The 13,065-nt window shown below is 44.8% G+C and overlaps 1 protein-coding gene across 1 annotated transcript in view; it reads left to right on the top strand.

The window, feature by feature from the left end:
• The window catches only part of Banp (BTG3 associated nuclear protein), a 70,353-nt gene that overhangs the window by 36,344 nt on the left and 20,944 nt on the right, over nt 1–13,065 (top strand). The window contains 3 exon segments of the mRNA XM_051201855.1: nt 78–253; nt 6,040–6,279; nt 8,897–9,064. Of these exon segments, the coding sequence (XP_051057812.1) occupies nt 78–253; nt 6,040–6,279; nt 8,897–9,064 (584 nt within the window).

Below are 13,065 nucleotides of genomic sequence, written 5' to 3'. Positions count from 1 at the left end.
CAGTGAGTCAGGGCTAGTCTCAGTGTGCCACTCATGTCCCTCTCACAGCGTGGGCTGCTGTGTTTGTTTCCCGCCAGCGCTGTTCCTGGGCGTCGGCAGAACACCATCGTGGTGAAGGTACCAGGTCAGGATGACAGCCACAATGAAGATGGGGAGAGCGGGTCAGAGGCCAGTGACTCCGTGTCTAACTGCGGCCAGCCAGGAAGCCAGAACATTGGAAGCAACGTCACACTCATCACCCTGAACTCTGAAGGTGCGTTACCAGGGCTGTTCTGCTTGTCAGCACAGCCATAATTGTACCTTTGTGCTGTTATTTTTGGAAGCGCATGAAGCTTATTGTTGATAAGAGGAGTGATACAGAAGTGAAAGTTAAAGTGACTGGGAAGCCCACTGTGGCTTCCTTCCAGCACCTGAGTCTTCCTCATGTTCTTTCTGTTGGCTTTATGCTCGCTTTCCCCTTCCTGCACAGAAATCAATTTCTTCCATGTCAGTTGGGGTTTCCAGAGTGATTTATGGAGGTGTTCTTAGATGGTCTGCTTCTTGAGGAGGAATATCTTTTATGACCATGCACCAGTAGCCACTCACTGTCCTTGGCATTTCTCTGCTGGTTTCCAGAGGATACTGCCAGGCTTAGGAAGTACAGTCTCCTTGGGCTGGGCTGCCTTTTGCACTGGGGATTTGCAAGGGGCCAGGAGGAGCTAGTGCTGGGTCTCTTTCTCAGACTCCTCCTTATGGTTTCTTGGGGTCCCCATGGTGGGGCCCCGTGACCATGGACTTAGAAACTGGTTTAGTGTATCCACATGTTTATACAATGTCACCTCTATCTAAATCTTTTTTGTTTTTTAGAAACTGGTTTAGTGTATCCACATGTTTATACAATGTCACCTCTATCTAAATCTTTTTTGTTTTTTTAATCACCCCCTTAAACAAACCTCAAACCAGTTAGTAGTCCTCCTCACCCTCCCACCAAGCCCTTTGAGCTGCTGATCCTCCTGTGTGAATGGGAGTTCCAATGTGTGAGCACTGATTGTGACAGGGTCATGCCATCCAGGTTGAGGGCCGTAATTGTTCCCTGTCCTCTCCCTGTAAGGAGAAGGGCTGCATTCCCTGTGCGCTGGTGTCCTTATGCATACAGGGGCGGTGTTATCAGTGCTTCCCCTTATATGGCAGAGACTGTGTTCCCCATTCCCTGACTCCCCACACATAACAAAGACTGCATGCTGCATACTCTGGCCCTCCCTTTGTATGACAGGGACTGCATGGCCCAGGCTTCAGGCTTGCCCTTATGTGACATCGTTGGTTGACAAGCATTTGGATCTTTTCTGCTTTTGGCTATTGTACATTGTGAAGTGTGAACACTTGTGTGTAAATTTTGGTATCTTTGTGGACTCAGGGCCAGGACAGCTGGCTGTTTTAGCACTAACTGAAAGGAAAGGTACCAATCATTTCTTCTTTAAGGAAGTCACATAAGGACCATGTCTGTAATAGCAAAGGAGCCTGAATGATCTCCCTCCTTTCCTGTGAGAGCCATGCAAGCTCTGGTGTTGGTCTGGTCAGCTGCTTAGGGCTGGTGTAAACCCCTAAGGAATATAATCATTTTAGTCTGGGAAGTCTAGATTATCATAAGAATAGAATTTTCTCTTTTGAATCTGACTTTGTGATGTGGTCAGTGTGACAGATTATGTTGAAATGAACCCAGGAAAAACAATCATGCTTAGCACTTGCTTTGTTATTAGTGTCCTAAGGAGGAACAGAAACATGTCTAACTTCAGGGTCTCTGAGATGTGTTTTTAGTAGAGGCTTAGAGCCACACTAAAAGCTGGCTGTGTCTACAGTTATGGCGCTGGTGGACAGCACCAGGAATCTCCAATGCTAGGACTCGGCAGTCTCCCACTCATGGTTTTACTTTTGAAGACTAGGTCATATTTCAGCACCGTTTGGCTTTCTTGTTGGTTGGGAAAGGTAGGTCACAGTGTCCTAGTAAATGGTCCTGACGAGCAGTGTGCTGGCACAGTGGTTTTCTGAAGAGTGTCTGGAGACAGATAGCATCGTTATTAAGTGATTGTTGCACATGGAAGTGCTAGAAGGACTACCAAGCAGGAGCATGTCTCACTTTAGACTCATTGCCCACTAGTCCTGACAGTACTGGCCTCTACCCTGTGGCACTCAGTCATGCTCTTGTCTCTTTGCTCAGTGGATCGTGTTAGGCCATCTGGCTTATGTCATAGAAGCATTATTAATATGGGGTGTTATGGATGATAAACTTATAGGACTTAGTCTTTTTGTTCCGTTAAGAGCCAAGAATTGCAAGCTGACAGATGCTTCTTGTCTTCTTATGTGAATATCTGTGTGTGCCTGAGGTCTAAAGAATCAAGATTTTGAAGCGATTATTGCTTAAGAATTCCAAATGTTAAAAAAACAAAAAACAAACAAACAAAAAACCCAAGTGGTGGTGGCACATGCCTTTAATCCCAGTGCTTAAGAGGATCTCTGAGTTCAAGGCAGGCCTGGTCTACAGGGTGAGTTCCAGGACAGTTTCCAAAGCTACAGAAAAACCTGTCTTTTTAAAAAAAAAAAAAAAAAAAAAAAAAATCCCAAATGGGTTTTTTTTTTTTTTTAAATAAAATTTGAAGTCAGTTGGTTATACTACAATGGTACCATTTCCTGGTTTGTTTTGTTTTTAGGGTACTAGAGGGACCTAGGACCTGTGTGTGCTTGGCAAGTACTCTATCACTGAGCTATATCCCAGCCCTCTTTTCATTCTGTATTTTGAGACAGTGTCTCATCAAGTTGTTCAGGCTGGCCTTGAATTTGCCCTGCATCCCAGGAGTGATAGGCCTTGAAATTTCAGTCCCACTGCCTTTGTAGTAGCTGGGATGGTAGGCCTGTGCCATTTCATTTATTTTAGTTTTTTACTTAGGTAATTTGTTAAGTTATGCAAACTTAGTTTAGATGAAATAGATGGTGGCTCCTAATCTTTGGAGCAGGGCTTACTAAAGCTAGTTTTTGCCCATGTCTTCTGTGGGTAGTTAGGCCCTCCTGTACTCCATTCTTGAGAATGTGAGGGCCATAGTCATTCAGAGGCCAACTTGGCTGTGGGACAGATACAAATTAGCTAAACGAATCAAAGCAGGATCTGTTAATTAAGGGATTTAGTTGGTTTTCCATTCCCACAGTGTGGGCATTTGGTAATTCCTAGAGGATGGACTAATCCTCCATGTAAAATGCTGAACACCTAATTACAATGCGGAATATTGTGTTTCAGTTATCACTGGTTCAGATTGCTCCCTCTTCAGTCCATGGTTTCTGCGAGTATGCTTCCACCCCACATTCTGCTGATCAGTCAGGACTTACTGACAACCTCCTGTGACAAAAACCCTTTAGGTCCCTGTGCTCTGAAGCTAATGGCAGCCTGGGCAGGCTCCAAGTGGCTTACAATTTAATTTGTGCTTTGTTTTCCTTTATTGTGACCAACCTCTGACATGCCCAGCCATTGAGACGGCAGATGCATGGATCTTGCTTGTGGAATGACCACATGGTATAGGGTAACAGAGCCCTTCTTAGTTGTGGTTAGTTTTCATATGCTAAGGAATATTTATGCGTTACTGGTTAGAAGCCATAACTATATAATAGAATTGTTGATTTGAAATAGTTTACTAAAAAAGAAACAAAAATCACATATACCGAAAACTTTTTTGAAAAGAAAATGGTGCAGTTTGCCATTTCTAAATTGAAATCTGTAGTTTATGGAATGAATTTTAAAAGTTCTCCATTTTTGTGTCATAGAAGTTGCTTCTGGCTTTTATAGTTGTCCTCTAGCATGTGGCTGGCCTTCCCTCCATTCAAGGCACATGCCATCTTGCAGCCTTTCTGCTTCCTTTCCCATATGGAACATTGATTAAATACCTAGCCATCTACTTGTGGATGGGGATTATGTCAGAGTATTAAGAATGGGTGTGTGAACACAGATGTGGCCACATATTCCATGGGTCCTCCTGGACACCTTTGGGGGACAGATGCTTATAAATGCATAAGAATGAGGTAGTTTCTGGACTACAAAGAAGCTCTGGACCACTTGCTGGAAGTACTAGGTTAAATAAATATGATCAACCCTTGGCTGGCTTGAAAGCATTCTAGGCTTTGTGTGGCAGTGTGGGTACCTGGTAAGTTCCAGGGGACTTCATTCTAGTTATCTTCATTTTCAGAATGATTAGTATCTCATGAAGCATGTGCCTTAGTTTGGTAAACTGTTTGGGTTGACTTTATGAATGTCAGATGGGAATTAATTTTTTTATATGGATGGAAAATACACTTATAGTTGATAACTACAAGTCTGTTGTCTAAAAAGTTGCCTGTAGGAGGCTGAGGCTGACCCCAGTTGCTAATTTGACCTGAGGTCTATAGTGTATTTGAATAGCCCTGAAACATCCCCAATCACATCTTCTCTAGCACCCCCCTCCATTCCCTCATCCCCTACTGGAGAATAGCAAATGCCATTGGCTTCCAGGACTTCAGCATAACCCCAAGAATGGCTTAGGAAAACTTCAAGTGTGACTGGTGCTCTTGACTAGGGACAAGGGGTATCTGTGTTACCAGTGGGAACTCTGCTGTAGCCTGCCCAAGGTCAGAGGCCACAGATCTGTGTGTTTGTGGAAGCTAATGCACTGTGAGCCAGTCTGGCTCAGTGGGTGCCAGTTCGCCCTCCTGCTTGTCCCCTGTATCACTGAATGACAGCAGGCCTAGGTCGCTTTTGACCGAAGATGATTTTCCTGTCTCCACAGCAGTACACTTAATATTTGCTTGCCACTCTTGTTGCCACTGGTATTTCTTGCTTAGCTCAGTTAAGTTTCTTGCTTAAAAGGGGTCTGTACACCCACAGGTTGTGGTTAGTTTAGTGATCTATCATCTCCACTTTTGTTTTGTTTGTTAAGATTGGGTCTCCTTGTGTAGCCTGTGCTGGTCTGGATCTCATAATTCCTCTACCTCAACCCTCAAAGGGCTGAGATTACAGGCATGTGCCACAATGCCTGTAATCTAGATTTTTTAGTTTTAATATGCCTACTGGATATAGCAATGACTGGGTGACTTCTAGAATAGGATCTGGCTCTGAGAACCATCTCTCCACTTACATATCATTGTTATCACTGAGAAAAAGATTATTAATCTTGTTCTGAATTCCAAAGTTATCTCCATCTTTAGCTATAGCTGAGGGCTCATGCCCATTCTCCACCCTGCTAGCATGTCTCCCTTGTGATTGATCGATCTCTCTTTCTGCTTTTTTCTCCCCTCCTTCCCCTCCCTCTTCTCCCTCCCTTCCTTCCTCCCGCCCTCCCTCCCTCCTTCCCTTCTTCCCTCCCTCTTTCCCTCCCTCCCTGTCCTCCCTCCCTTTCTTTCTCCTCTCTCCCTCCCTCTCCTCCCTCCCTCCCCTCTCTCCCTCTTTCTCTTTCTCCTCCCTCCCTCCCTCTCTCCTTTATTGTGATAGGGTTTCTCTGTGTAACAGTCCTGACTGTCTTGGAACTTGCTCTGTAGATTACGTTGGCCTTGAACTCACAGAGATCCATCTGCCTCTGCCTCCTGAGTGTTGGGACTAAAGGCGTATGTCTCCATGCCCTACTATCCCTGCACTATTTTAAGACAGTACTGTGATAAAGGGATCTGGCAAAGGCTGTTTTGGAGAGGTACATACAACATTGATTGGAGCGTGGTCAAAGATGAGTTGGGCCTATAGATCCTGGAGACTGTCAGTGCTTGGACACTTGTGCCAACAGCATACTTATTCCCCTTTAAGAGGATTCCCAAGAGGCTCCTGTTATTTCAACTCAAATCTTGTTTGATGTTTTCTTCTATAATCAGGATGGCTTGGGGCTGCTACTGGCTAACACCAGTGGCTACATCTCAGCTCTGGTGTTCCTGGCAACCAGATGGATAGAGGCTGGGAGCTTGGCTTAGCAGCCCCAGGGAATTTATATTTGAGCTATATGCTGTGCTGTCTGAACAGGCTTCTAAGCTTTGCTAACTGAGACCTTTCTCCTCTTTCAGAGGACTATCCCAATGGCACCTGGCTGGGTGATGAGAATAACCCTGAGATGCGGGTACGCTGTGCCATCATCCCCTCTGACATGCTGCACATCAGCACTAACTGTCGCACAGCCGAGAAGATGGCACTAACGTTGCTGGATTACCTGTTCCACCGAGAGGTGCAGGCTGTGTCCAACTTGTCGGGCCAGGGCAAGCATGGGAAGAAGCAGTTGGACCCCCTTACAATCTATGGCATCCGGTGTAAGTTTGCACAGCTGATAACAGCCTGGCTTGTGGGTGTGCTGAGGTGGTCAGGGAGCTGAATTTACACCATGTTTCCATCCACAGAGATGTGGATGTGGACCCAAGATTTGCTTTGGCAAGATGTTGTGTGGCACCCTGTGCTGAGAGGGACACTTAGGAATGTGCTTCTCCAGGAAGTTACAGATCCCACTGTTAGTCATCCTTAGGCTGCTCTTGAAGAAGAGAGGACAGAGGTGGGATTCCTTGCTGTCACTGACCACAGTGTTCTTAAGCTGTCCAGTGGCATTAGTGGAATCTGTTCAGGAAGATCTTGCCCTTGCCTTGGCACTGTGATATGCTCATGGGCTAATCTGGCTATATTGAAGGCCAGTAGCATTCTAGGACCGATTTTAGTATCCAACATGATCTTGGTGTTTTCCTCCACCACTTGCTCAAGCTGGTTGTCTGTGTATCATCCTGGAGATACTTGGAAAGCATGTAAGAAGCTCAGGCCCCTCTTATCAGTGACCCAGTCTGATGCCCAACCTCCTAGATGGTTCATTTTAGGTAACTCTGGCAAGTGGTGGCCTCTGCTCATATGCAGGATGATTCTTGGGCTGGCTGTGTATTTAGTTTCACTGGGGCCACACCTTTGGCTTTTCTCAGAGGAGGCAGATACTTTGTCTTTACCAAAGAGACAGCCATGTGGGGGAAGTACTGGGGCCAGAGGAACCATATAGCTTTATCAAATATCCCACAGAAGGTAAGGTTTTGACACCTCTCTTAGATAGAGACTGCCTTGGAGCTTCAGAGGATTGGGCCAGTGTGCCCCATATTTAGACACCATGGCCTAACTCCAGGGGTTTATGGATTGGGGAGAAAAGGACACTAAGGCTATGAGCATCTGCAGAAGAGTCTGCCTTGCCTTTCCCAAACCATGATCTACACTTGTGTTCGCTTGGCAGCCAAATTTGTAGGCCAAAAAATTTTCCTAATGCCAGATACTTAATGTAGCATTTAAAGGCTCTGTTTTCATTATTTCTTGTATTTGGTATCAATGGCAGCAGTTTTAAAGTTTGGGCAGTAACTTAGCTCTCAGCATATGATCTAAACACAGTGGTCTTAATAGTCAAAACAGGAAGCTTTCTAACTTAGACTTTTATTATAGTTTAATTTCTATTTTCCTGTTAATCAGTGAAGTTTCATGAGCCAGCTACATAGGTCACTATGTTGAAGAGAATGTATTGTGATGTACTCACCATCATTTTTCCCTGGTGCCATTGGGTATAACAAAGGGCCCCGCCTGGAAACATACATGGTCCAGTGGTTAAGAGCAATTACTGCTTTTCAGAAGACCTGAGTTTGGTTCCCGGCTCCCACACCAGTGGCTCACACTGTCTGTAGCTTCAGCTCTGGGAGATCCAATGACTCTGACCTCTCAGTGGACATCTGCACTCATGTACATGTGCATGCACACACATGCACCCTAATAAAAAACACACACATGATTTAATAAAAATAATTTTTAATTGGCAAAGTTAAGAAGTGACTATACAAAAAAATAAGTTCTATAAAGAAAAAAGGGAGGGGTGTCACATGGGCGAGTGAGATGTGGAGCCAGACTTGCAGTAGTCTGTCAGCTCTATTCTGTCATCTGTTTCTGGTGGCCTTCTATGTCTTTGATTTCTTTATTGTTGAGTGACAGTATCTGCATGCTGTTCAGTGATGCTCCTGGCATCTCTGTATGCACAAGGATTTGGGTCCCAATAGGTGCTATGCCATGTGCATGGCTTCCCACACCATCCTCCAGTGGTGGGGTGTGGGTAGTACTCTTCCCTAGGGTGACAAGCAACTTCAGGGAGTAGTCCCTGTGCTCCAGGAGCTTGTGTTCTAGGAGACAACCTGGTAAGAACACAGGAGCAAGCATCTGACGAGGAGCACTGGCCCAATAGCTTCAGATAACTGCTGCTCACTGAGCAGATAGCCAGTGTTTACAGAGTGCCAGATCAGAGACCAAAACCAAGTTCCCAGCACTTACAAGGAAGAAGGTGTATATAAACACGGTGTGAGGCTCCTGTACATTAGAAAAGGGATGGGTGTTCTAGAAGGCAGGTGTGCCATGCTTAGGAGGAGTTTTGGATGAGGAGGGACGACAAAGTACTGTTGGCTGGTCTGGGTGTGCCTAGCACAGGATCAGAGGTTAACGGACTGTACAGCTCTAGCAGGACTTGCATGAGTACAGGGTGAAGCTTCCATTTGTTTCCCTAGGCAGTCAGAATGGTGTGAGTTTAGGGCAAGAGAAGTTGGAACCTGGGGAGTCTGGAACTTGTGAGAAATGGAGTCAGCTCCCTTGGTGTTTGGGTGAAGTCAGGTTATTTAAAGGTTAAATAGACATGAAGAATGATAAGTATTTGAATCTGATCCTGCTGACCTAGTGACCTGAGTGACTCTCTTCCCTCATGCAGTTAGATTTTCTGCCTTGTTTTCTGGAGGGTGAACCAGCCCTCCAGGAATATGCCAGCAGGTCAGCTAGGTCTCTTAGCAGCACTCAGCTTCTGTGTTTGGTGCTCTCAACAGGAGGGGCCCAGGTCAAAGCCTACTTCTGATAGCTTTTATCTGGGATATGTTCTTTCAGGTCACCTCTTCTATAAATTTGGAATCACGGAATCTGACTGGTACCGGATCAAGCAGAGTATTGACTCCAAGTGCCGTACAGCATGGCGGCGGAAGCAGCGAGGCCAGAGCCTGGCAGTCAAGAGCTTCTCCCGGAGGACACCGTCCTCATCCTCATATAGTGCCTCAGGTATGCTCAGGAGAAGACTGCCCTGAAGCCTTTTTTCTCACAGAGAGTATGGCCCCACTCAATGTGAGGCTAGACAGTGGCAAGAGCATGAAGCCTGCGTATCTTACCTTATAGGTCCAACAAGAAGAATTTGTGCAGGACCTTCCTTGTATTGCCTGGTTACTCATCTCCCAAGTGTCCTACAACCCAACAGTAGTTACTGTTACTTGCAGAGTGGCTGTAGGTGAAGGGTGGAGGGCCCACATTGTGCTGCTCTTTAGTCTTAGTTTGAGGTTGTAGACTCAGGCTTGTCCTCAAGATCACTGAGACAAATTCTTTGAGCACTACCCATGGGCTTGCCCTCCTGTCTTCACTCTAGTGCTAGGGTTTGTGCCTGAGGGTCTTGGGTGATCTTGCCTCTAGTACTTCACACTGAGTTATGTTCTCAACCCTAAAATAATCTTTTAAACTCCTTTTTATGGCTTTCTTGCCAATAGCAGTAGCTCCTGAAAGCTGAGTCCTATTGGGGGTCAGCTCAGGACCCAGAGTAGCAGTGGATAGGGGGCTGGCAGGGCTCCTTCTCAGTACAGGCTTTGCCCGGGACTTTGTTTTGGAAGCTACAAAGCTGGTCACCTGGAACCCTCCTTGACCATCTTCCAGAAAGTGCTCTTCCTCCCTTATTTTGGTGGTTATCAGATATTGAGCTCTAGTTGTTTCCAAGGTTCCTAAAATGGCACCTGTTCTGAAAACAAGAAGCTGGCATGCCTGTCCTCACTCAACATGCTTCCCAAGGCACAGTTTGGAACCTGAATTAGGAGTTGAGGAGACAGACTGGTGTTGTGAGAGCCCAAGCAGTGAACCTGGTGAACCTAGAAATGAGGTCCCAAGTCAAACAGAGTTCCCTTGGGTTCTTGCTGTTTTCTGAGCTAAACATGCCTGCAGTGAATAGCAGCTGGACTCACAATGGGCTGAAGAGGCGTCCAGGTGCTCAGAAGCCAGAGCAAAAAGCCTTGGAAACAAGACCGACTTTTGGAGAGAACTAGAGGGCTCTGGCTTTGCTCTCCCCAGAGAAAAGACAGAGGGTTTTTTTGTTGGTTTGTTTGTTTTTTTAAGGTGTGTGTGTGTGTGTGTGTGTGTGTGTGTGTGTGTGTGTGTGTATATGTATGTATGTATGTATGTATGTATGTATGTATTATGTATGTATGCATGTGTTTTCTCTTACCTGCATGTAAGTCTATGTAACATATGCATGCCTGGTGCTGGAGGAGGTCATCAGTGTACATCAGATCTCCTGGAACTGGAGTTATGGATGGTTATGAGCTACCATATGGGTGATGGAACTGAACCCAGGTCCTCTGAAAAGAGCAGTCATTGATCTTAACTGCTGAGCCATTACTCCTGACAACCTGAGATCACACTTGGCCACAGGTTTCATCAGTTTAATAGGAAGACAACAAAATCCAGATACCTAATCTGGGAACTTTCACAAGGTCTCAGATCTAATACCAAGAAACAGGAAAAATGTGACCTATGACAACAGATAACAAACAAAACCGAATTTCAACCATCTAACCAACCAAAATAACCTAGTTACTAAGGAGGCCTCGTCTGGAATTAACAGCCCATTGTAGTAAAATGTTATTAAAGTTAGGTTCAAGGACTTAAGAGAAATAGAAATATAGTAGCAAGGAAAGAAATAAGATTTTCAAAAAATTACCAAGCAGAGTTAGAGAGAAAGGGAGCAGTTGTGAGATGCCTGCATTTTATGCAGATGAAGCTAGCTGTTTATCTAGAACTTGTAAGGAATTACAGTCAAGTAGAGTTTATTGGATAGGGTCTTGTGATGAGTCAGATCTTACCCCAAATCTATCATAGTCCAGTCCTGGTCTTTAAGCCAACAAAAGTGGAGACTCAGGTGCTTGTGCCTGTTTCTGTGGCTCCTGCTCTAGTGAATATCAAGCTTGCTTACTTATTAGTGGTTGGGCTCTTGTAGTTATTTGTGTTTCTTTCCACTTGATAGTAACTTAGCATAATGGTATTTATAGTCTGTTTTTTAATTTTTATTTTTTTCTGTTTTGAATTAGTAGCTAACTGCTTTATTTATTTACTTATTGCTGCTTTGTTTACAAACATATTGGCAGTTTCTCTAAGATGCTATGGATACTGGCTTCTTGTGTGGGCAGTCAGCCCCTGTGCATTATATTAAGTGCCCAGATTCTGGGCAGGTCCCCAGGAATGCCATGTTTGAGGAGTTCTGGCAGCCGTCAGGTCCCAGGGTGACTGTTGAGCAATGGACAAGCCCTGTAGTGTGTGTTCTGGTCTGACCGAGGCATCATCCCCAGAAGCTACTTCCAGGTGGCTGTTCTTTTTTCCTGTTTGACCGATGGTCTCTATCCTCCCACCAGTGGACATCATTAGAATGAGAATAGTGCTGACCTTGTTCTGTGATCTTTTGTTTGGAGTAGAAGAGAACCTGTGGCTGGGAGGGTGCTATTCAAGGGAATTGGGGTTGGGGAGGCTGGAGAACACCATGAAGCATGATTACTGTAATCATCTTCCAGTGGCTTTGGGTATGTGTTGTTTGGGACTAGCTCAGAGCTGCCTCTGAGATAGTAGATATAATTTCAAGCCATGGCTAATAAGGCAGACAGGCATTTGCTTTCAGAAGAGGGCCTGGGCTGTCCTTGCCACTCAGCATTCACTGCTTTGTAAACTGTGGAGGAGGAGACAATTGTTGGCAAAGATCTGATTAAGCAGAGTGGGTGGGTAGGCCAAGGGACTTCTGGAATCTTTGTCATTGTTCTGTCTGTATCTGCTGTTGTCTTAGCAAAGCTATTCTGGTATTCAAGGCTATTTTGGTGATGCTAAAATGTAATTAAGCCAGAATTCTGCTAATTTGGAATTGGTATTGATTCCAGCTGGGCTAACTTGTTACCTTAGAATTGTTAGTGGAGAGACAAGGGACCACCACAAAATACTGCAAATGAGTTTCTTTTTTTCCCTTAAAAAATATTTATATAGCTAAAGGCCAGGCCTTGGTGGTGCATACCTTTAATTCCAGCACTCAGGAGGCAGAGGAAGGTGGATCTCTCTGAGTTCGAGGCCTGTCTGGTTTACAGAGCAAGTTCCAGGGCAGGCTCCAAAGCAATACAGAGAACCTGTGTCTTGAAGAACAAAAATTATATAGATAAATATCCATCTTTTATTCCATTTTATTTATTTTATATGTATATTTTCATATGCATGCCCTCTGTGTATGTGTGTGTACACATGTGTACATGGTAGTGAGAATGCATGTGGCATGCATATGAGTGGAGGTCAGAGAACATCTTGCAAAAGTAGATTCTCTCCATCAGTATGGATTTTGGGGATCAAACTCAGGTTGGCATCCTTGGTGACAAGTGCCTTTTGGAAGCATATGACAGTGAGCTTTTCTTTAGAGTCCTTTGTATTTCTTCGTCCACACGTAATGGCAGCCCAATTTCTTAAGGTTCAGGGCATTACACTGTTTGTCCAAGAGGTTTGTTCTGACCAGTTACCGCAACTCTGTCATGGAACTGCATGATATACATTGAAAATTGAAAAAGAAAATCTTAAGCCCTAATATCCTGTTTCAGAAAATTCTGCTTGTGATGTCATTACAGTTAGAGGCTGAGACGTGCTCAGTGTTGGAACACATGTCTGTTGTGGAATAATAAGGAATAATAAGGAAAAAACAGATAAGTTGAATAGACGTTTATTCAGGGAGAAATAACTTACAACAGAGACAGATGAATGCCAGCAAGTTCTCGTCCCAAGGATGCCTCCACTCCAGATGCTGTTTCCATCCCTCTAGGGTCCCCTACCTCAGACCTAGTTCCCCCAGGTCACTTCCACACCTGTCCCCATCCCCCAATGGGCGTGGTCAGTGCAACAGGTGCAGACAGAGGGAATATCTCACTACAATTCCCCTTTTAATCTAAAGAAAAGATTTAGGCTTGATACAAAACTATATACAAAAAAGAGTGAATAACAGGTATGCT

The sequence above is a fragment of the Phodopus roborovskii genome, unplaced genomic scaffold (genome assembly GCF_943737965.1).
Source record: "Phodopus roborovskii unplaced genomic scaffold, PHOROB, whole genome shotgun sequence".
NCBI classification, from domain to species: Eukaryota; Metazoa; Chordata; class Mammalia; order Rodentia; family Cricetidae; genus Phodopus; species Phodopus roborovskii.
The sequence above is the reverse complement of the archived record's forward strand: the minus strand, read 5'-3'. Positions and strand labels throughout refer to the sequence as shown.